This window comes from Drosophila nasuta, chromosome 3 (assembly GCF_023558535.2).
Source record: "Drosophila nasuta strain 15112-1781.00 chromosome 3, ASM2355853v1, whole genome shotgun sequence".
Taxonomy (NCBI): Eukaryota; Metazoa; Arthropoda; class Insecta; order Diptera; family Drosophilidae; genus Drosophila; species Drosophila nasuta.
In genome coordinates, this window is record NC_083457.1 from 51,889,294 (window position 1) to 51,914,379 (window position 25,086).

A 25,086-nucleotide genomic window follows, 5' to 3' on the forward strand; every position below is an offset into this window, starting at 1 on the left:
GCCAGTTGCCAGTTGCAAGTTTGTTTAGTTGTCGAGTCTCTTAATGAAGCGCCCTTCGCTGCAGTTGCCACAGAAGGGGCAACTGCACTTCCGTGCCTATGACAAATGACGTTTCACCATACAAATTGATAAGTGCCGTTAGGCGCGTCGTACAATGTTAGATGTTGCAACGCCTCTGCTTCTGCTTCTGCTTCTGCTTCGTGCTCTCCAATTGCCTTGTCATCGCTGACGGTGGCAAGTTGGCAGTTGCCACTTCTTGGAGGCGACACATGCCGTTGGCAGTGGCACAAATGGGTAGCAGTTAAATTCCCATATCTCTCTCTTCTCTCTATGCAATATAAATAGTTACTATATATATATTTACGAGTATGTTTACAGTTACTGTTTAGAGTTAAGCGATTCGCCGTTGCAGCAATTCCAGCTCCATTAGCTTGCAACTGTTGCAATGACGAACGTTTTGTCGTCCACACACACATCGAAACGCAACACACACACACACTCAAACACTTTTATGGTATGAAATTTCCGGTGCAGTTGTGCAAAGTGCTGTTGTTGGCATTGTTTTGGCTTCGTCCACAGTCTTTCACAGTTGATTTCTGCAGTCAAGACAACAACATGCCTGAGAAATTATGAATGCTTTTGTGTTTGCTTTGCCAAATTTGCATAAACTGAAAGTGTTTCTTGCTTAAATACCATATATGTTAACTATACACTCCACCGTCCAGTGGCAAACACCCTTTCATATCTCATTACGAGAAGTAGTTAAGGGAGATCATGATGTACAGAGAGTGTAGGGCAACACTTGAGCTATGTCATTACATATGGTAATAGCACAAGTATTTCACTTGTTTGCATAAATAATAACTGTTAGTTAGACAAATAATTAAAGAGAATGGAGCAGTGATAAAAGAAGGTTAGATTTAATAGTGAGAGGTATCGCTTTGAAAAGTCTTCATCAAATACTTCATTACACTAACATATGCAAATGAAATTTGATAACTGCAATAAGGAAATGCACCAGAAAAGTGAAAGAAGTGAAGGTGCATAGAGGGAAATTTCTTCTAAAGGTGATCAAAAATGGCAGCAGCAAAAGAATTGAGAAAGCTGGCTACTATTCACATGAAATCGATATCTTAATGAATTTGAAATCTGATTACAAAAATATAAGTAATCAAGGAAAAGGCAAATTGAAAGGGAAATATTCAAAATGTCAAATTGAGAAGCAAACATAAAATATAACTATTTTTTAATTTGTAGTAGGATTACATTATCAACAAAAGAACAGACTCAACTGGTTATACCGAGAGTTGAAATAATGAAAAGGAAAAGGAAATGGAATTCAACAAGCTTCCTTATACTGACCTGGTATCGATATCTTTAAACAAGATTACTTAACAGTGCTTTACATTAACATTCAAGAAAATAATCAAGGAAATGTCTTTAAAGCAATAGAATTTGACTTGCTCCAGCACCTTGAACGGAAATAACTGAATGTTAAGCTGCACATTAGAGTCCAACAAAACGCTGAAATGATCTTGGTATTTTTAGTTGTAGTTGGATTTGTAGATTCGGTTCAGCAACCAAACAACTGCCATAAAGAACACAGATGAGGGGGATAATGAGATTGCGTTGTATATTGGATATTATCTAGATTTATCCCTGCCGAAAGACACCCACTCAGAAATACTTGGTGCCAAATCGATACCGATCACAATGCCCAATTGCTGATACTTTTGCTCTTTTTATTTTTTCGGCTCAGTGAAAGAAAGTACAGTTAAATTGCACAACTTCAATGTGAAGTTGCTTGAGTAAACAAATTCAATAAAATTCTTGCAATATTTTATATGTTTTTCAAGCAAAACAAATCAAATAGAAAGGTTTAGAATATGCCACCATATATGACAAAATTCATATGTATTTTTTCCACTTTTGTCTCCAGCCCTATAAAGTTTATATATGCTTGATTCAAAATGGCAGTTGAGCACATTCGACTGTAGCTTTCTTACTTGCTTCTATTTGCCTATTCGTTCTTAAGACGCAATTAGGGATTGCTACAAAATAACAAGTTTTTTGGATTTTAATAGTTCTACTTCTCACTTCATACAAATAAAGCTAATTACAATAAATCATAATTTTCATCTATTCAATCTACATATTTGCGTTGCTGTGAAAGCTTTACAAAAAAAAAATGTTAAACTCATTAAATTAAACTCACAGCAGAAATAATTAAGCTTTGCGGCAAAATAATTATAAGCTCGCTTGATGACTGCTTCATAGCGCAACAGCTCTGAATTTTTCTCTAATTTACCTCTCTTTTTTGAGCTTGGAAGATTTCATAAAATTACCTTTGAAGCATCTTCTTTAGGTCTAAATTGTTTAAACCAATTAAATAGAAGATCAACAACCTGAAAGTATGTTTATGAACAGAGAATTTGCAGAAGATTTTAAAATGAATTAAAATATTATATTTATTTTTTTTTATGTCTATTACTTTCTTTTATATTATTATATTATATTTATAGCAATTTCTAAAATTTGGAATAGACCATATAATGCAGAATTTCGTTTAAATTGAAATTGAAATTCTATTATGCCAACATTTTGTGGAATTTCTTCCAATGAAAATTAGTTTTATGCAGAATTTCTTTTACATTGAATTCACTTTTAAGCGTAATTTCATAAAAATGTTGTCAATGGTTTTTGAGCAATTTCAAGCTCAATTTCTTTGTCATTCTCATTGAATAAAATTGCAAAAGCATTTTGAGGTAATAATTTAGTTTTTGTTTTTGCCAAGTTGAAACCTGAGTTGTTCCAGTTTTCTTGGGCAATTACGTAGCACTTTTGCTTTTTGTTGATTGTTTCGTTGTTGTTATTGTTGTTGTTGTGACTGCAGTTAGTTATCATTGTTATGCTGATGTTGTTAAAGCAAAGCTAATTAAGTTTCAGCCAGCGTTGAGTTTTGTGTGTGAAAGTCAAATAAAATGCAAGCAATTTGTATGTTTTTCAAAAATTCACTTCTTTGCTTTTATTTGGCGTGCCAATTGGCCATAAGACGCTCTGCTTATTTACTTAGGATGCGACCTGGAACCGCGTTATGCCGTTATAATATGTGTAACTTTAACCTTTCGGAATGTGGTTCAGTGGTTGTTGTTGCTGTGGTTGTTGCTTGTATTGTTGTGGTTGTTGCTGGTTATTGCTGCTGCTTTTCGGGTATTTGTTCAATATTTTGTTGGACATTTTTCAATAGTTTTGTATAAATTATGGCGCTAACAACGCGCATGTGTAAGACTTGTAGTGCTCTCCCCTCTCTCTCTCTCCCTCTCCCCTCTCTCTGCCTGCCTCTCACTCTTGCGACGACTGCAACACGCAACAGTTGACTTTCACCAACAGCAGCAACAGTAACAGCAACAACAACGACATCGGCAACAACATATTTCCAGCGTGTTTTGGATTTATTTCCACCACGTAACCGACATTAGCCACCGCGATTCAGTCAGCAATGCAGCTTCCCAGCATGTTGGCGGCGCAATTAATTGCCCATTGACAGCGTCTCGCTCCCCTCTTCCCCCCTCAGGAGATGGGGGAACCCTAATCAATGGATGGCTTTTCACTTTCATTGCGAGCAAGTTAATTAAATGCGCGTCGCATTGACTAAATAATTGAAAGCGCCGCCAAACCTCCCCACACACGCTTCGAAGTGGAGACTTTTGCCAAACTCTACACACCCCTTGGGGGCAACAAAGCAACAAAGTCTCCACTCAGCTGTTGTGGCACTGCGCATGTCCCGATTGTGTCATCGTCAGCGTCGATGTTCTGTGTGCAACACAAAAAAACTAGTTGGAAATTCAAGTTGCAGTGGCAACATGTCCACAGCTGCCTCACCCAGTGGCGTGCGTCGCGTACGCACCGATCTCAAGACCTCCGAGAACAGATTCCTCACGGGGCAGCCGCCTCCTCCTCCTCCTTCTGCTCCTCCTGCTGCTCGAAGTCATCGCAACAGCTCGCCCATTGGCATCAAGCAGCTGAGCAGCTGCCCCCAACACTGCCACTACATGCCGCACTTTGCGGCAAGCAGCGCTCCCTCAGCGGATGCCACATATCTTAGGTTGCCACACAGACAAGTTTCGCACAAAGTTATTAATTTGTTTACTCTCTTCATCTCTTGCAGCGCCAAGTTGCCGGCACGTGCCACACGGCTGTTGAATCGCTCACGGTTGCAGGATCAGCAGCAGCTCACCGGCAACGATTCGGACAACAGTCTGCGTTCAACGCACAGCGGCGCCTCCGGTCGCAAGCGCAGCACAGCTGCCTCGCGTGCCTCCACCGCCTCCTCCACGTCCAGTCTGCAACGTCGCCAGCAACAACAGCAGCAACATCAGCAACAGCATCAACGTTCGCAACTTGCAACGGGCTCGAGACGCGGCACAGGCTACGGCAGCAACGCGGAGCTGCACAGCTCATCGGACGATCTGATGTTGTATGACAAGTCCTTCAGGAATGCCATGATCCAGGATGTGCTGCAGTTCAAGAAGCAGCTGCTGCGACTACGTCGCATCCTTCAAGAGGTAGCTTCTAGTTTTAGCGTCTTGTTATACCCGCTACCCATAGGGTAGAAGGGTATTATAACTTTGTGCCAGCAGGAAATGTATGTAACAGGTAGAAGGAGGCATCTCCGACCCTATAAAGTATATATCAGCGTCAACAGCCGAGACGATCTAGCCATGTCCGTCTGTGTGTCTGTCCGTCTGTCCGTATGAAACACTGGATCTCAGAGACTATAAGAGATAGAGCTATAATTTTTTTTCGACAGCATTTGTTATGTTTGCACGCAGATCAAGTTTGTTTAAAATTTTTGCCACGCCCACTTCCGCCTCCGCAAATCAAATAACAAGCGTAATTTTAAAGCCAGAGTTTCGAATTTTGGTATATACAATAATTACTATAGTAGTTATGATTCCTGAAAATTTGGTTGCGATCAGATAAAAATTGTCGAAGTTATTAGAGAAATACTTTTGTATGGGCAAAAACGCCTACTTACTAGGGGTCTTAGATGCTTCGGCCGACAATCTGGTACATTGTGCCGTCTATGGTATATTTTGAATGGTGTACTATATCGATATACCAAACATACCATTTAGTATATTTTTAGTATTTTCGTTATATTTTGAGAATAATACCGCAATATTTTGCCTTTATTAAAAATGGGTAGCGGGTATCTCACAGTCGAGCATACTCGACTGTAACTTTCTTACTTGTTTTAGTTTTTCACCTACATTCTACTCTTATACACTTGCCACATGCCACTTGCCACTTGCCACACACTCACACTCTTTCATCACACTCACATTCGCACAGGAAGCAGATTTTGATTTGAAGCGGGTAGGTTTTTCATTTTCCATCTTCCTTTTTTCCTTCACCTCATCAATGTTTCAGCTCCTATAAATTTCTCAATACATTTTTCTCCCTTTTGCAGACGGAGACGTTGAATCCCTTTGAGAATGACAATGTGCAACTGTTTGCCGCCTGTGGCTTGGATAGCAAGCAGCTGAATGACATCGATTTGGCAAGCTTGACGTCATCCACAACGGAGGATCCACTTCAGGAGTTAACTGATCTACGTAGACAGGTGGTTTACCTTCAGGTATTTGCACGACTTTTTGCATTTCGTTTGCTCGATTAGTTCAAACTCCGAATACAACTACAACTCAGTCTGAGAGTACTCACTTTCGCTTATCTCTTAATACAATGCAGTCACATTCAAAAAAACAGGAACAGTCTTTTTATAATATCAATAATATATATAACTATTCGTATTGCTGTCGTTTTTCTTCTTACTCAATACTCAGCATGTAACATAAAAAAAACAAAAACAAAAGCAGACAACATTCACAATATATATATATCAAAACAATTACCTCAACTCTTGCTTATTATCCATATATATGTATAACTGTATCTTTTAGCTATTGTGTACATAGCCATAGTTTGTTTTTTGATCTGAGATACAAGCACTCTATACTCTATATATACAACTAAAATATCTAGCCACACACCATACTATATAAAACAACACACACAAATCTGCAAAACAAAACAATGCGAAACTCTTTTAACTCTTTTGTTTGCAATTCATGCTCCAAATTCCGAAAAGACAATAGATTAAAGAACGTACTGCATAGACTACACTTAATTAATGAGAAACTAGAATGCAACAGGTATTTTGATGACTTCTCGGGAAATACAATTTGAGAATATTTCAATGGGAATATAAAATTAGAATATTAAAATTTATATAATTAGTTTAAATTTTATTTACAATTCATTTTGGGGATGTAGTTTCACAACTTTTTTGGAATACAGAAAACACAAAAATAGTGAACTTAAAAGAAATTTAAAAGCAATTGAAGGTGTACAAAATGTATATAAATAGGAAATTAAATAACGAATAATTATTTAGGGAATGAAATCAATTGAACTTGTTTGAGACTCTTTTTGAATAATATATATACAAAAATATAAAATTTAAAAGAATTTAAAATGTAGACTAATATGAATAGGCAACAAAATAAAAATGGAATAGTTTATATATAGATAAGCATAGTGCTTAAAAATACTAAAGGCAAACAAAGTGTGCAAACAAAATAAATTGGAAAATAGGTTTACAATCAGAAAAATGAAATTAAAATAATACAAACGGAAGGAAATGAAAATATAATGAAATAATTTACTATTAAAACTAAATCCTGTTTATTAAGTTATAATTGAATTAAAAATAGAATGAAATTATTTACTATTACATTTTAATCTTGTTTATTAAGTTTTAAAAGTAAATGAATCCATACAACTGAATCTTCTTCATTGAGTTTTAAAACCAAATTATTCTATTTTTATTTTATGCCATTCGTATTATTTTTATTTTATTTGTCTAGTTTATACTTTTGGGAAATCTAGTTCAGTTATTCAATCATAAATTACAACAACTTAAAAAAAAACAGATTTTGAATATGCTAGACAAATTGAATGAAAAACAAAAAACCATTCCCAAAAAGGAAATGAAATAGACAACAAATCATTAACAATTTGAATTACAACAGTGATTGACGTTCTAAAAATTCTTTGTTAATAGTTCAATTTAGAGATTTACAATTGTTTGATGTTGTCACTTTAGAAACAACAAACAAAACGTAGTAAATATTCTATTTTATTTTCGGAGCTTCGAGCATGATTTGTGATTGATGTTGATTGATTAGCTGGTTAGCTTAAGCATACTTCTTGCTCGTATGTCTGCAAGTTTTATTCATTACAAAACTGAACACTCTCTGGCTTAGTTCGTGAACATATGAATATTTAATTTAGTTTTGCTGTGCGCAAGATAGAGATAGCATCAATTGATTGCGAGAAAGAGTAAGAGCTAACTTTCGTATATCGTATATCTGCACCTAGGGTCAAGTGGATGATCGTGATCGCACCATACGCCTGCAGCGAGATCTCATCGAGCAGCTGGAGGCGGAGAAGCGTCAAGCGGCAACGGCTGGCAACGAAGTGATCAATAAGGAATGCATTAGCATGGCCACCCAGACCGAGCGAGTAAGTGTGATCGAATAATATTCAAATTATAGTATAAATAAGTGTATGTTTGTGTGTGTGTGCACAATGATTGACTAACCGAAAGCTATCAACAATTCCAATTCCACTTTCACAGACACGACCACTTGCCATTGGTGCGGAGGGTTTGTCCAGGTAGGCAAAACACATTCAATACATTCAAATTCATTCATTATTATTATTATTATTTATATATTTATTTAGTTATTTTAGTTATTATTTGGTTTCACGTGGCTCGCCACATGCAACAAAATGTTGTACAAAACGTCGCTTGTGGCGGCAGTCGTTGCATTGCCACTCAACTCGAAACTCGAAACTCAGCTGACAGCTGGCTTCATGCGCCGCTGGCTTGCAAGTTGCACGTTGCAAGTTGCCAGTTGCAAGTTGCCAGTTGCGGTTGTGGCATGCAAATCAGTGGGCCACTTGACGCTAATGGCCGCAAATTGTAATGCTGGCAGCCCAATTGGGGCAACTGCAACTTCAACTACAACTGCGATAACAATTGCAAGTAGCTGCCACAAGCGACGCCGCGTTGCACTTACTACTTATACTACATTGCATTGTGCATTGTGCTCAATGCCTAACTGTTCGTATCTTTAACATTTGATTAACCACTTTTGCCACTTCGATCCTCCCTCTCTGCTCCCTTTTTCCTACCACACACTCACACACCCACATGCCACACACCAATCTCTGTCTTTAACATGCTGCCACACGATATCTATCTATAACATATATATAGACTACAGTTTGGGGAGCAACAGGTACTATTTTGTGATTTCATCTTAGCCATTATCGTGTTATGTGCGATCAATCTCTTATGTATACTACATCTAAGCTATAGCTGTATGGATAACTGTAACTTTTGCACCTGAAGCGTTACACTTCTCAGACTACTTATATGCATACAAATAGCTTTAACTGTATTCAATACTAAATATGCATTAATTTGATATTCCTAATTAGACTAAGTCATAAGTAGGTTTAAGCATTCGAATTTGTTGCCTGACACTTAACACTGTTTGTAAACTAATTTAATTGCATGCGGCAATTAAATAGAGTAACCAGGTAAAGCTGATCTACAACTAACCAAAAAAACTTTATTAAAATCCAAGAAGGTAACATTTCTCATATGCATGCTAAACTGCTGAAAGAAGAGTACAAAATAGTAAACTACTGAGTGACAGCGTTGCCACTTTTTTGCAAAGCGCTGCCCACTTGTTAAGTAGATGCTGCCAACTTATTAACATTAAGTCGCAACTTTTCATGAACTTAAATTTAAACTTAAATGCAGTTTTATTTTGAATTCATTGTTAAATTAGACTTTATTGAATTTAAATGCAATTTCTCACATTTCTTTAACTCAATTATTTTAAGAATCAACCTTAAATTGAAACTATTAAACTTGAATTTAAAGTTGTATTTTGAATTCAATTATTAAGTGTCTTTATTTCATTCGTAAATTCATTAAATTACACTTTTTAAATTTAAATACAATTTATCACACAGTTTCAATTCAATTATTTTCAGTATCATCATTACGTTAGAACTTTTAAACTTGAATTTGGAGCATTATTTTGAATTCATTAAGCAATTCTTTACATTTTAAATGTATACAAAATTTATCACAAAACTTCAATTAAATTATTTGAGCAATCATCAAGTAACTCTTTGATCTTGTTGAATTTAAAAGCAGTTTAAATATCAATATATTTTTTTTTTAGCAATTATTTAGCCAGCCTTTGTCCTGGTTGATTTTAAATGCATTTTTATTGCAATACATTTTAAATTCAATAATTTTCATTCATGTTCTTGAATCGTACTGTCAACTTTTGTGAAGTTCTGTGTTTGGCGTTGCCACACTTGTTAATAAATACATAACCTATGACTTTAACATGCACTTGAGAAATGTCACCCTTACTTAATCGCATTAATATAAAAAGTTAAATACTCTGAGCATGTAATGCTTGTATTTGTCGCACACAAAACTAATCTGTGAATGTTTCTCTGTCCACAGAAGTAAGCCCGAATACACCAGTTACACGACGCACTTTCCGGCGTTGCACTTGCATTGCAATGACTCGACGGTGGCTGCCACAACGATCATACGTCATCAGCAGCAGCCGCTGCAGCAGCCACAGACATGCAATGGACACCACAACAGCAACAATCACAGCAACAGCAACAACAACAGCAATCACAACAACAGCAACAACAACAATTGTCGTGCCCTGAGTCAGACACGTCGACACACGATCATTTCAACGACGCTGACCAATTACAATCAGCAACTGGCAGCTGCCGCTTATCCGCGTCGCGCTTCCATCGCCTGGGATGCCACAGAGACAGCGACACCAACGCCAACGACCACGCCCACAGCGGCAGTTGTCGCCCACAAGCCGGTGCGCATAACACTGATCGGCGAGCCGCTGCCAATGCCGAAGTCGAAGCCGAAGTCGCAACAACAACATCAACATCAACAGGCGAAGACGCGCTTCCTCAATGGCGGCAGCTGTCAGAGCAACGGTCAGGGCAACCATCATCATTATCAGCCGTTATACAACAGCAACAAGATGACAAACCCAACCGTAACTATAGTCTGATTTATAGATAAACCTATACTACCCCCAACCGTCTACTGCATTCTTCAAACTATATTCCTACAACAAACTGCGCACAATTATCTCTCGGCAGGCGCTTAACAAAGTAAGCTAAAAAAAATAAACTAAAATCATCGATAGCAGAGAAAATAACTTGGATTAGTATCGGCATAGCATAGCATATAAAAAGAAAAAACAATACGCGTTAATACAATAGGAAATAATATAAAATATATATCTAAAATAATCATAGAATACTATATGATATGATATTTTGTAAAATGAAATCCAATAAGAATAACAAATGTTATATGAATATACTCTCAAATAGTTTGCAGTCTTACCAAAACCAGTGAAAATCTTAAGATATATAGTACATTATAATTCCTTGGGCATTATATACTTAAGAGCTCTTGGCAATTAACAAAGATTCTATAAAAAAAAAACAAATAAAATTTCAACTTTTTTCTTATATAAATGTTCTAAGCTTAATTAAAACAATTAATTGTTAATTATGTTATTTAATTTGTAGCCTAAGTTTTAGTATTCTTCGATAGTTGTTTGTTTTTAGTTATTTGTATTATAATCGTACGCTAGATTTATTCATAGTTTCTATATTCACACATTGCTACAAAATAGTCTAAAGAAAAAATAATTATAATAATTACATTTATTTTTTTTCTGCAAGTGCACAATAAAATGTAATCAATGTGCAACTAAATATAAATAAATTATATATATTACTACACTATAAAGAATACAGAATATATATTATTGTAAACAATGCTAAGCTGATTAAAGAGTTCTAGCTAGACGCTATTTATCTATATAGAAATATCTTTGAGAGCTGCTCTCAGTGTTTAAATTAAACTTCTGGGTAAGAAACGCTTGAAAACCGGACTCGAGAGTTGAGAACTCGATTTGCATTCCGATCGAAATACTTCGCAGTTGTGTTTGAGCTGTCGTGGTGAAATGTCGCTCTTAACTTGGCCAATTCTATGGCTCATCTGCTGTGTTGTCGCGACTGCAACGCAATCCTGTGAGAAAGATGGAGAGCTTAGATTCATGTGCCGCGAATTGAGCAGCCTGGACGATCTATTGAACATAAAAAATGTAACCATCGATCACATTTATACACTCAACATCAGCAATAAGCAAACCGAGCTCAGCATTGGAGCACCCAACAGTGGAATAAACTTGGAACAATTGATGATCTTGGATCTGTCCCAAGTGCCACGCTTAGTGCTTCTTAGTGGCGGCTTCTCCAATCTCCCCGAACTACTCTATCTCAACATCAGTGGCTGTGCCGTGGAACAACTGCTGAGCTCGCATTTTGCAGCCAATTCGGTGCTTAAACTGCTCGACGCAAGTCACAATGAGCTCAATGCTCTGACAAAGGATTTCTTTGTCAATCTTCCAGATTTGATTCTTGCTAATTTCACTCACAATGCTCTGAGTCATGTGGAGTTGCCGCACATGCCACATCTGAGAGAGCTTCACCTTGGCAGCAATGACTTGGCAAATTTGAGCCTGGGCGATTGTCCGCACTTGCAGCAACTCATCCTCAACGACAATCAACTCACTCAGGTAAGTTCCAGCCGGAAATTAGTCATGCTTTTGTTTTGCATGATTGAGATTATAATATGAATATATGGTAATTGCGAGCAGCGGTGCTATGAAAAGTGTCTTGTGAACAACTAACTGATATCCTATATTTTAAATTGAAATTATTTAAGTTATGGTATAAAAGAATATTTAGAAAAATTAACAAGCCGAGTTTTAAAGCTAGATTTTTGGTAATTCAATGAATATTTCGATCATATAAAAAGTTGTTTAGGAAATAATCTTATGTTCTGCACAACGACTGTTGCAGTCAAATCTTATTTGCTATGATTGACAAATTGGTATATTTTGAACATTGTAGCGCATCGTTATACCAAATATAGCCTTTGGTATATTTTAGTAATAATTCGGTATATTGATTTAATATATATTTTAGGAATAAAACCGCACTTTTATTAAAAGTGGGTAGCGGGTATCTCACTATCGAGCACTATAGATTTTTTCCAAGAATTTTAATGTGTGCTTTCGTTAGGCGAATTTATGATTGAAAATCTGGTATATTTTAAAAATAATCGCTTATCGATATACCTTCAGTATAGTTTAGTTATTTTTCGATATATTTATTAAAATTGGTTAGTGGGTATCTCACTGTCAAGCACACTCGACTATAGCTTTCTTATTTGTTTAAATTTAAACTCTATTAGCTTGAGAAATTCACAGTATGTGAATCGTACCAATAGTAATGTAAAATAGTTGCTGGCATCTTCAGCTCTCTTAACGAATAAATACCTAAGCGACCCTCTAACATTCTTGAATGTACTGCAGGGTATTCAAACAAGTTTAGCACACAACCAAATGTTGCCATCGTCATAACCATAACAATTAAATCCCAACTATACTAGCCAACTGATTGAATCATAATCCATAAAAATCTCAATTAGACTATTAAACTTTCCGGTTTCCCCTTTTGCATACAGTTGGATGCAACTTCGCTGCGAGGATTTCCCGAATTGTTGGAGCTGGAGCTCAGCGGGAATTCGATAACTGAGATTGGCAAGGACACTTATCAGCCATTGATGCATCTGCGCATACTAAATCTCTCGATGAATGCTTTGAGTGCACTTCGTGTCCAAGTCTTTGGCTCATCAGTTGTGCAGCAATTTGCATTACAACAATTGGATCTCTCACAGAATAACATACGTCTGCTCTTCGACAATCAATTTCGATTGTTGGGTGGTCTCCAGATGCTGGATTTATCCGGCAATAGCATCGTCAGTCTAAACAGTCTTCACTTTGCAGTCGAACGATCTAATCGAAATAAAAGTAAACACTTTCTCAGCTCTTGAGGATCTGGATACGCTCGACTTGTCGCATAACAGCATCGAATACCTGGGCGAGCATGTCTTTGGCAGTAAGACGCTGCCACGTTTTCGCAAGCTAAACTTAAACGCCAACAATCTGAAGCATTTACACATCATGGTCTTCTCTTCGCTGCCCTTCTTGGAGTATCTCTCGCTGGGCAACAATGAATTGCGTCAGCTGGACGAGCGCATCTTTGCTCCCTTGCGACAACTGCAAAAGCTGCATTTGAGACACAATCAATTCACGGAGCTAAGCAATAATATTCTGGAGAGTCTAAACAACATCACAGATCTTCTCATTGATAACAATCAGTTGACTTTTCTGCCCGAATTGAATGGAATGCTGCCCCATTTGCAACGTGTGGCCATTGAGGGAAATCCTTGGCAATGTGCCTGCTTTGCTGAACTTGAGCATTGGCTGCACTCCAGACAGGTGAAGTATCTGCGTGAAAACACCGGGTTCTATAACGGGGAGAAGCCACTTTGCGTGGTCACAACTGTTGAGAATTGCGTGCGAAATGTGCTCGACGATCGACATCAAGATGCTATGGATGAGTTTGAACATCATCTAAATGGCAAACAATCTGAGGAGGAAAGTGACGAAGCAGAATGATAATGATTAATTGTTATTATTAATTCATATTCTATTACTAATGACGCAATATTCGAAGAATTTGTGTAAAGCTTATTTAAATAGTCTATATAAGTAAATACACGAAAAAAAAAGTTGAAAAATCATGAATAATGATTTTAAGAACTTTTCATGTAAAACTTATGTTCTTGTTGATAAGAAGAAAACCTTATAATAAGATAAAAAACTTACTTACTTATTAACTTATTTATCATTTAAAGTTTTTTAATAAGTCCATTCAGTTATTCAGTTGCGTATTGATCACTTTACTTAAAAATGCATTTGCATTTGAACTCAAGACCTCATTTGAGAACTGAGCTATGAACGAAAACACTCAAATCTAGATATAAACTTTACAGGAGCTTCGGTGGATTAAAAAATTTACTAACCTAAATCCAGAAATTTTGGTCTTATTTTGAAAATTTGGCATTTTTTCGACTTATGTTCAAAGTTTTAAGATTTTGTTCTTTAACACATGTTAAGTGGTCTTATTTTAAGAACATAATTCGTAAGACGAATGTTCTTGATTTTAGATCGTGCAATAAAGATGGATTTTTGTGAACATAAAATCATAAAGCTATTTAACTTTTCGGTATATATAAAAAAGTTGATTTATGATTTTTAATTGAATTACGCATCAGGAAATGTATCAATTTTGACAATGACTAAACTTTGTCATGTTGATAACCTGGGGCCACATTCTCTAGACTATATAGAACATGGACATCACTCTAGCGAAAGCTCTTTTGACGCACGAAAGCCAGGCTCGATACCAACGAAATTAATTTATTTTGCGTACTTGATCAAACGCTGCTCAGTTGTTGCTGAACTGTCACGTCGAAATGTTGTCGCTCTTCAATTCGTTAATTGTTTGCCTCATCTGCTGTGTTGTCATTGTTGCCACACAAAATTGTGAGATAGGAGGAAACTGGAGCACCCATTTAAAATGCGAGGAAGTAAGAAGTCTCCAGGAAATAACAAGAGGTAAAATTTTATCCTCAATGCGCCTACGAAGGATCATCATCAATAACAAGGACACAGAGCTAATAATTGGGAGCAGCCAACTTTACTCTTCCCACTTTGGTGGGTATCGATCTGCATGTGCCACGCTTAGAACTCCGCAATGGCGCCTTTGCCAATCTCCCTGGTCTGTGGTGGATCAATATGAATGACTGTGGCTTGGAACAACTGGAGAAGTCATATTTTCCCATTCATCCGGAGATCCACGCGATCGAAGTCAACCACAATAAGCTCAAATTTATCTCAAAAGATTTTTTTTGAGAATCTGTTCAATTTGGTTATTGTTCATTTCGAACATAATGCTCTGACTCATCTGGAGTTGCCGCACATGACTTATCTGAGAGAACTTTACCTTGGACATAATAAATTGGCTGATTTCACCTTTAGTGATTGTCCACGCTTGGAACTACTCTACCTCAACGACAATCAACTCACACAGGTAAGTTGCATTATGATATTTGTGAATGAATATTGAAGCTCTACGGTATCTGCTTTTGTGTAAAATTCAGTGCCTTTGTAAACATAATACATGCCCTCTAAAAATATTTGAACAACTAGCAAATATTCTTTACTGTAAAAAAAAATTTTTATCATATATTGAAGATTTATTTATCATAAAATTTGAATAATAAATAAATAATTCGTTGATATAATAGAATATAAACTATGTTACTAACAATCTTAAAAATATATCAGCTGAATTTACTAAAAGAGTATTTGAAAGTAGATTCGTAAAAGATTCAGAAAGAGATGTCAGTTTCCTTAATACTTCAGAGAAACTTTTATTGATTCATATAACTTCACAGTAAAATAAAAATAAATCTGAAATGAATAGCACAAGCAATAGGACATATAAATACCTTTACATAAACTTTAAGCTGTACGGCTAAATTGATGAGAAGTTCAACAAGTTTTAACAGTGAACAACAATACTTTTGAAAATCAGATCTCATCATATCCCCATAATTTCTTTACAAAACACTCATTTTAAAACTTTTCTAATCCTGTCATTTTTTCTCTTAGCTGGATTCCACTTCTTTCCAACAATTACCCGAATTATTGGAGCTGCAGCTGAGTGGAAATTTGATAACTGAGATTGGCGCGGATACCTTCCAGTCACTGATAAAACTTCGCACTCTAAATCTCTCGAGGAATGCATTGACTTCACTTCCGGCAGATGTTTTTGGCTCATCTGTACAGCAATTCGCACTGCAACAATTGGATCTCTCTCACAATAACATTAATGTGCTCTTCGAAAACCAATTCGAATTGTTGGCTGGACTTCAGATGCTGAATTTATCTGGCAATAATATTGCCGTTTTGAAGAGTGCTCACTTTGCAGGTCTTACTTCGTTACGCCATTTGCATTTGCAGTCAAACGATAAAATGGAGCTAAAAGGACACACCTTTGCAACACTCAAGCAACTGGAGACGCTCGACTTGTCCCACATTGGTCTCGATATTCTGGATCCGCATCTCTTCGGCTACAATCAGGAGGGCACAGAAAGTATCTACGATTACTTGCCAATGGCTCACATGCGTAAGCTTAATCTAAGTAGCAATAATCTCCAACATCTGCACCCTAGAGCCTTTGCTAAGTTATCCTCTTTGGAAGAGCTCTATCTGAGCAACAATGCATTGCGTGTGCTTCCTGAGGGCCTGTTTGTTCCTATACAAAATCTGAAGAAGCTGGACGTGAGTTACAATCAATTTGCGGAGATAAGCAGCGATGTTATAAACAGCCTGAACAACATCACCGATCTGCATATTGACAACAATCGGCTAACTTTTCTGCCCAATCTGAATGGAAAGCTGCGAAATGTGAAAGTGTTCAGAGTGAGCTTGAGTTTCGGCGAACAACCAGATGAGGTGCTGCAATGGTGAAACTATGTAATTAAATTGAATTGTTTGCTTGAGTATATCTGTATTCTTCATGATAAGAAAATATGGGCTTCACAATTTTAAGAAATTTTTTTCAAGTTCGTTAAAAATGATACTTTTTATAATGACCAAATTCGTTTTAATAAACATACATTAATAAAAGTCAACTCATCATTTTATTATCTTTAGCACTTTGTTTTAATTAAAGACATTAACCGAAAAGAGTAAAAGAAAACTATAGCATTCTCATTTAGTCACAAGGAAACTGAAAACTTGCATCGGCAACTTGATTCTCTGTCCGGATTTGTTGTTAAACTTTAATCGATCTCGCTGAAATATATTCTGTGATGAAATGATTTTCGAATTAGTATCGCACTTATAATATACTGTAACATTCAAAACAAGTAAGAAAGCGAACACACTCGACTGCGAAATACCCGATACACACATTCAATAAAAAAACAAGTAAGAAAGATACAGTCGAGTGTGCTCGACTGTGAGATACCCGCTACCCATTTTGAATAAAAGCCAAAAATTGCGGTATTATTCTCAAAATATACCAAAAATGCTACAAAATGCTAAAATATACCAAATGGTATATTTGGTTATTTGCTATATCAATATAGTACCACATTCAAAATAAACCATAGAAGGCACAATATACCAGATTGTCGACCCCTAGTAAGTAGGCGTTTTTGTCCATACAAAAGAATTATGTATATTCAGGGCGGAAGTGGCAAATTATAGCTCTATCTCTGATAGTCTCTAAGTCATACGGACAGACGAACAGACGAACATGGCTAGATCGTCTCAGCTGTTTACGCTGATCAAGAATACTATAGTAGTATATAGTATATAGTATATAGTATATAGTATATAGTATATAGTATATAGTATATAGTATATAGTATATAGTATATAGTATATAGTATATAGTATATAGTATATAGTATATAGTATATAGTATATAGTATATAGTATATAGTATTTAGTATTTAGTATTTAGTATTTAGTATTTATTATTTAGTATTTAGTATTTAGTATTTAGTATTTAGTATTTGGTATTTGGTATTTAGTATTCAGTATTTAGTATATAGTATATAGTATATAGTATATAGTATATAGTATATAGTATATAGTATATAGTATATAGTATATAGTATATAGTATATAGTATATAGTATATAGTATATAGTATATAGTATATAGTATATAGTATATAGTATATAGTATATAGTATATAGTATATAGTATATAGTATATAGTATATAGTATATAGTATATAGTATATAGTATATAGTATATAGTATATAGTATATAGTATATAGTATATAGTAAGTAATATACCAACGGCTATATTTGGTATATTGATATAGTACTAAATTCAAAATATACCAGATTTTCCAGCCAAAGCAACTAAGACCCCACAGCATCAGATCTCGAAAATGAAATCTCTTACACTTATAGTCCCGAGATTAGCGAACGGTCAGACGGACAGACAGATAGATATACCGACAGACATGGCTACATCGCTTCTTCTGTTGACGCTGATCATAAATACATACACTTTATGGATTCGGAGATGACAACTTCTGTCAGTTACAAACATTTCCTGTAGGCACAAAGTGATAATCATCTTCTACTCTATAAGTAGCGATTGTAAACATAACTTTCGGTTATGCCATTATCAAATTCAATAGCAAAAAATTGGGCTCTGACACACGGGTGCTGAGTTTTTTTTGATTTTCTTTGATAATAGACCACACCATGCTTCACAGAGACCAATTACAGTTTTTCACTAAAAGTCCTTTTTTCCCGTTCTACACAAAATATCTGAAGCATACTTTCAGGATGGCTAATGTACGAAATAAACCGTGTGCAGTAAGTGGAGACAAGCTTATCTACGGCTTACGAAATTTCTCCTATGATTATTATCATTTTCAATTCAATTACGCATTTCGGACGATGACTAAACTTTGTGGTGTTGATAACCTGGGGCCACATTCTCTAGACTATATAGAACATGGACATCACTCTAGCGAAAGCTCTTTTGACGCACGAAAGCCAGGCTCGATACCAACGAAATTAATTTATTTTGCGTACTTGATCAAACGCTGCTCAGTTGTTGCTGAACTGTCACGTCGAAATGTCGTCGTTCTTTAATTCGTTAATTCTTTGCCTCATCTGCTGTGTTGTCATTGTTGCCACACAAAATTGTGAGCTAACAGGAAAATGGAAAAGCTATTTCAAATGCCAGGAAGTGAGCAGTCTACAGGAAATAGCTAGAATTGAATCTTTATCCTCAATACCACTACTAACTATCATCATCAATAACACGGACACAGAGCTAATCATTGAAGCAGCCAACTTTACTCTTCCCAATTTGGTGGGTATCGATCTGCATGTGCCACGCTTAGAACTCCGCAATGGCGCCTTTGCCAATCTCCCTGGTCTGTGGTGGATCAATATGAATGACTGTGGCTTGGAACAACTGGAGAAGTCATATTTTACCATTCATCCGGAGATCCACGCGATCGAAGTCAGCCACAATAAGCTCAAATTTATCTCAAAAGATTTTTTGAGAATCTGATCCATTTGGTTATGGTTCATTTGGATCATAATTCTCTGACTTATCTGGAGTTGCCGCACATGAAAAGTCTGAGAGAACTTTACCTTGGACATAATAAATTGGCCGATTTCACCTTTAGTTATTGTCGACGCTTGGAACTACTCTACCTCAACGACAATCAACTCACTCACGTAAGTTGTGAATGAATATTGAAGCTCTACTGAAGTTGTTTTTGCGTATTATCAGTGCCTTTATAAACATAATACATGCCCTCTACAAATATTTAAGCAATTAGCAAAGAGATTTCAGTTTGTTTAATACTTTAGAGAAACTTTTTAGAAACTTTTTATTCATAGTAAAGTAGAAATGTATCTGAAATGAATAGCACAAGCAATAGGACATATAAATACCTTTACATAAACTTTAAGCTGTACGGCTAAATTGATGAGAAGTTCAACAAGTTTTAACAGTGAACAAACAATTCTTTTGAAAATCAGATCTCATCATATCCCCATAATTTCTTTACAAAACACTCATTTTAAAACTTTTCTAATCCTGTCATTTTCTCGTTTAGCTGGATTCCACTTCTTTCCAACAATTACACGAATTATTGGAACTGCAGCTGAGTGGAAATTTGATAACTGAGATTGGCGCGGATACCTTCCAGTCACTGATAAAACTTCGCACTCTAAATCTCTCGAGGAATGCATTGACTTCACTTCCGGCAGATGTTTTGGCTCATCTGTACAGCAATTCGCACTGCAACAATTGGATCTCTCTCACAACAACATTAATGTGCTCTTCGAAAACCAATTCGAATTGTTGGCTGGACTTCAGATGCTGAATTTATCTGGCAATAATATTGCCGTTTTGAAGAGTGCTCACTTTGCAGGTCTTACTTCGTTACGCCATTTGCATTTGCAGTCAAACGATAAAATGGAGCTAAAAGGACACACCTTTGCAACACTCAAGCAACTGGAGACGCTCGACTTGTCCCACATTGGTCTCGATATTCTGGATCCGCATCTCTTCGGCTACAATCAGGAGGGCACAGAAAGTATCTACGATTACTTGCCAATGGCTCACATGCGTAAGCTTAATCTAAGTAGCAATAATCTCCAACATCTGCACCCTAGAGCCTTTGCTAAGTTATCCTCTTTGGAAGAGCTCTATCTGAGCAACAATGCATTGCGTGTGCTTCCTGAGGGCCTGTTTGTTCCTATACAAAATCTGAAGAAGCTGGACGTGAGTTACAATCAATTTGCGGAGATAAGCAGCGATGTTATAAACAGCCTGAACAACATCACCGATCTGCATATTGACAACAATCGGCTAACTTTTCTGCCCAATCTGAATGGAAAGCTGCGAAATGTGAAAGTGTTCAGAGTGAGCTTGAGTTTCGGCGAACAACCAGATGAGGTGCTGCAATGGTGAAACTATGTAATTAAATTGAATTGTTTGCTTGAGTATATCTGTATTCTTCATGATAAGAAAATATGGGCTTCACAATTTTAAGAAATTTTTTTCAAGTTCGTTAAAAATGATACTTTTTATAATGACCAAATTCGTTTTAATAAACATACATTAATAAAAGTCAACTCATCATTTTATTATCTTTAGCACTTTGTTTTAATTAAAGACATTAACCGAAAAAGAGTAAAAGAAAACTATAGCATTCTCATTTAGTCACAAGGAAACTGAAAACTTGCATCGGCAACTTGATTCTCTGTCCGGATTTGTTGTTAAACTTTAATCGATCTCGCTGAAATATATTCTGTGATGAAATGATTTTCGAATTAGTATCGCACTTATAATATACTGTAACATTCAAAACAAGTAAGAAAGCGAACACACTCGACTGCGAAATACCCGATACACACATTCAATAAAAAAACAAGTAAGAAAGATACAGTCGAGTGTGCTCGACTGTGAGATACCCGCTACCCATTTTGAATAAAAGCCAAAAATTGCGGTATTATTCTCAAAATATACCAAAAATGCTACAAAATGCTAAAATATACCAAATGGTATATTTGGTTATTTGCTATATCAATATAGTACCACATTCAAAATAAACCATAGAAGGCACAATATACCAGATTGTCGACCCCTAGTAAGTAGGCGTTTTTGTCCATACAAAAGAATTATGTATATTCAGGGGCGGAAGTGGCAAATTATAGCTCTATCTCTGATAGTCTCTAAGTCATACGGACAGACGAACAGACGAACATGGCTAGATCGTCTCAGCTGTTTACGCTGATCAAGAATACTATAGTAGTATATAGTATATAGTATATAGTATATAGTATATAGTATATAGTATATAGTATATAGTATATAGTATATAGTATATAGTATATAGTATATAGTATATAGTATATAGTATATAGTATATAGTATATAGTATATAGTATATAGTATTTAGTATTTAGTATTTAGTATTTAGTATTTATTATTTAGTATTTAGTATTTAGTATTTAGTATTTAGTATTTGGTATTTGGTATTTAGTATTCAGTATTTAGTATATAGTATATAGTATATAGTATATAGTATATAGTATATAGTATATAGTATATAGTATATAGTATATAGTATATAGTATATAGTATATAGTATATAGTATATAGTATATAGTATATAGTATATAGTATATAGTATATAGTATATAGTATATAGTATATAGTATATAGTATATAGTATATAGTATATAGTATATAGTATATAGTATATAGTATATAGTATATAGTATATAGTATATAGTATATAGTAAGTAATATACCAACGGCTATATTTGGTATATTGATATAGTACTAAATTCAAAATATACCAGATTTTCCAGCCAAAGCAACTAAGACCCCACAGCATCAGATCTCGAAAATGAAATCTCTTACACTTATAGTCCCGAGATTAGCGAACGGTCAGACGGACAGACAGATAGATATACCGACAGACATGGCTACATCGCTTCTTCTGTTGACGCTGATCATAAATACATACACTTTATGGATTCGGAGATGACAACTTCTGTCAGTTACAAACATTTCCTGTAGGCACAAAGTGATAATCATCTTCTACTCTATAAGTAGCGATTGTAAACATAACTTTCGGTTATGCCATTATCAAATTCAATAGCAAAAAATTGGGCTCTGACACACGGGTGCTGAGTTTTTTTTGATTTTCTTTGATAATAGACCACACCATGCTTCACAGAGACCAATTACAGTTTTTCACTAAAAGTCCTTTTTTCCCGTTCTACACAAAATATCTGAAGCATACTTTCAGGATGGCTAATGTACGAAATAAACCGTGTGCAGTAAGTGGAGACAAGCTTATCTACGGCTTACGAAATTTCTCCTATGATTATTATCATTTTCAATTCAATTACGCATTTCGGACGATGACTAAACTTTGTGGTGTTGATAACCTGGGGCCACATTCTCTAGACTATATAGAACATGGACATCACTCTAGCGAAAGCTCTTTTGACGCACGAAAGCCAGGCTCGATACCAACGAAATTAATTTATTTTGCGTACTTGATCAAACGCTGCTCAGTTGTTGCTGAACTGTCACGTCGAAATGTCGTCGTTCTTTAATTCGTTAATTCTTTTGCCTCATCTGCTGTGTTGTCATTGTTGCCACACAAAATTGTGAGCTAACAGGAAAATGGAAAAGCTATTTCAAATGCCAGGAAGTGAGCAGTCTACAGGAAATAGCTAGAATTGAATCTTTATCCTCAATACCACTACTAACTATCATCATCAATAACACGGACACAGAGCTAATCATTGAAGCAGCCAACTTTACTCTTCCCAATTTGGTGGGTATCGATCTGCATGTGCCACGCTTAGAACTCCGCAATGGCGCCTTTGCCAATCTCCCTGGTCTGTGGTGGATCAATATGAATGACTGTGGCTTGGAACAACTGGAGAAGTCATATTTTACCATTCATCCGGAGATCCACGCGATCGAAGTCAGCCACAATAAGCTCAAATTTATCTCAAAAGATTTTTTCGAGAATCTGATCCATTTGGTTATGGTTCATTTGGATCATAATTCTCTGACTTATCTGGAGTTGCCGCACATGAAAAGTCTGAGAGAACTTTACCTTGGACATAATAAATTGGCCGATTTCACCTTTAGTTATTGTCGACGCTTGGAACTACTCTACCTCAACGACAATCAACTCACTCACGTAAGTTGTGAATGAATATTGAAGCTCTACTGAAGTTGTTTTTGCGTATTATCAGTGCCTTTATAAACATAATACATGCCCTCTACAAATATTTAAGCAATTAGCAAAGAGATTTCAGTTTGTTTAATACTTTAGAGAAACTTTTTAGAAACTTTTTTTATTCATAGTAAAGTAGAAATGTATCTGAAATGAATAGCACAAGCAATAGGACATATAAATACATCAAGCATACCCTCTAAGCTTTATGGCTAAATTGCTAAGAAGTTAAACAAGTTTGAACAGTGAAATCACAACAATTCTTTTGAAAATCAGATCACATCATACTCGTATCTCCATAATTTCTTCACAAACCACTCACTTTAAAACTTTTCTAATTTTGTCATTTTCTCGTTTAGCTGGATTCCACTTCTTTCCAACAATTACACGAAGTATTGGAACTGCAGCTGAGTGGAAATTTGATTACTGAGATTGGCGCGGATACCTTCCAGTCACTGATAAGACTGCGCACTCTAAATCTCTCGAGGAATGCATTGACTTCACTTCCGGCAGATGTTTTTGGCTCATCTGAACAGCAATTCGCACTGCAACAATTGGATCTCTCTCACAACAACATTAATGTGCTCTTCGAAAACCAATTCGAATTGTTGGGTGGACTCCAGTTGCTGGATTTATCCGGCAATAAAATCGCCACTCTGAAGAGTGCTTACTTTTCAGGCCTGCATTTGCAGAAGCTGAATGTGGATCACAATCTATTTCCGGAGATAACCAGCGATGTTCTGGAGAGTCTAAACAACATCACAGATCTGCTTATTAACAACAATCAAACTTTTCTGCACAAATTGAATTAGACGATTCCCCATTTGAGGGATGATCGACGTAACGAAGCTAAGGAAGAGCTTAAGTTTTCAGATGAGGTCGTCTAATGATTACATTATTAATATGGTTTCCACTAAAATATAAACTTAGAAGTTTCGCTACAACAATTTGTTTTCTAGTTCTTTAAATATAAAACTAGTGGCATTAATAAAAATAGTTTTAATAAACAAAAAATCAATAAATAACAAGTAAGAAAGCTACAGTCGAGTGTGCTCGACTGTGAGATACCCGCTACCCATTTTAAATAAAAGCAAAATATTGCGGTATCATTTTTAAAATATACCGAATATACTGCAAAAATACTAAAAATATACCAAATGGTATATTTGGTATATCGATATAGTTCACCATTCAAAATATACCATAGACGGCACAATGTACCAGATTGTCGGCCAAAGCAACTCAGACCCTAGTAAGTAGGCGTTTTTGCCCATACAAAAGTATTTCTTTAATAACTTCCACAATTTTTATCTGATCGCAACTTAATTTTCAGGAATCATAACTAATATAGTTATTATTGTACATACCAAAATTCGTAACTCTAGCTTTAAAATTACGCTTGTTATTTGATTTTTTTGATTCGCGGGGGCGGAAGTGGGCGTGGCAAAAATTTGAAACAAACTTGATATGCGTGCAGATATAACAAATGCTGTCGAAAAAAAATTATAGCTCTATCTCTTATAGTCTCTGAGATCTAGGTGTTCATACGGACAGACGGACAGACACACAGACGGAAAGACGGACATGGCTAAATCGTCTCGGCTGTTGACGCTGATCAAGAATAT

General features: G+C 35.9%; 4 protein-coding genes across 4 annotated transcripts in view; all 4 read left to right on the forward strand.

Annotated features, from left to right (window-relative positions):
• LOC132789323 (serine-rich adhesin for platelets) overlaps nt 1–10,990 on the forward strand; it is a 43,336-nt gene extending 32,346 nt beyond the window's left edge. Inside the window, 6 exon segments of the mRNA XM_060797258.1 lie at nt 4,169–4,565; nt 5,356–5,379; nt 5,474–5,641; nt 7,444–7,587; nt 7,703–7,740; nt 9,623–10,990. Of these exon segments, the coding sequence (XP_060653241.1) occupies nt 4,169–4,565; nt 5,356–5,379; nt 5,474–5,641; nt 7,444–7,587; nt 7,703–7,740; nt 9,623–10,208 (1,357 nt within the window). The 3' untranslated portion in view covers nt 10,209–10,990.
• Nucleotides 10,991–11,134: 144 nt separating this feature from the next.
• LOC132788306 (protein artichoke-like) overlaps nt 11,135–25,086 on the forward strand; it is a 33,068-nt gene continuing 19,116 nt past the window's right edge. Inside the window, exon 1 of the mRNA XM_060795639.1 lies at nt 11,135–11,792. Coding sequence (XP_060651622.1) covers nt 11,178–11,792 — 615 coding nt within the window. The 5' untranslated portion in view covers nt 11,135–11,177. The remainder of the gene's footprint in view (nt 11,793–25,086) is intronic.
• LOC132792878 (protein artichoke-like) lies at nt 14,596–24,393 on the forward strand. Its single transcript, XM_060802399.1, has 6 exons — nt 14,596–15,219; nt 15,804–16,661; nt 18,919–19,200; nt 20,155–20,616; nt 22,922–23,425; nt 23,821–24,393. The coding sequence occupies exons 1-6, from the start codon at nt 14,929–14,931 to the stop codon at nt 24,271–24,273; spliced, it is 2,850 nt and encodes a 949-aa protein (XP_060658382.1). The 5' UTR covers nt 14,596–14,928; the 3' UTR covers nt 24,274–24,393.
• Nucleotides 20,017–20,475, forward strand: LOC132793127 (leucine-rich repeat and fibronectin type III domain-containing protein 1-like protein). Its single transcript, XM_060802805.1, has 2 exons — nt 20,017–20,287; nt 20,367–20,475. Exons 1-2 carry the CDS (start codon nt 20,068–20,070, stop codon nt 20,405–20,407), a joined length of 261 nt encoding a protein of 86 aa, XP_060658788.1. The 5' UTR covers nt 20,017–20,067; the 3' UTR covers nt 20,408–20,475.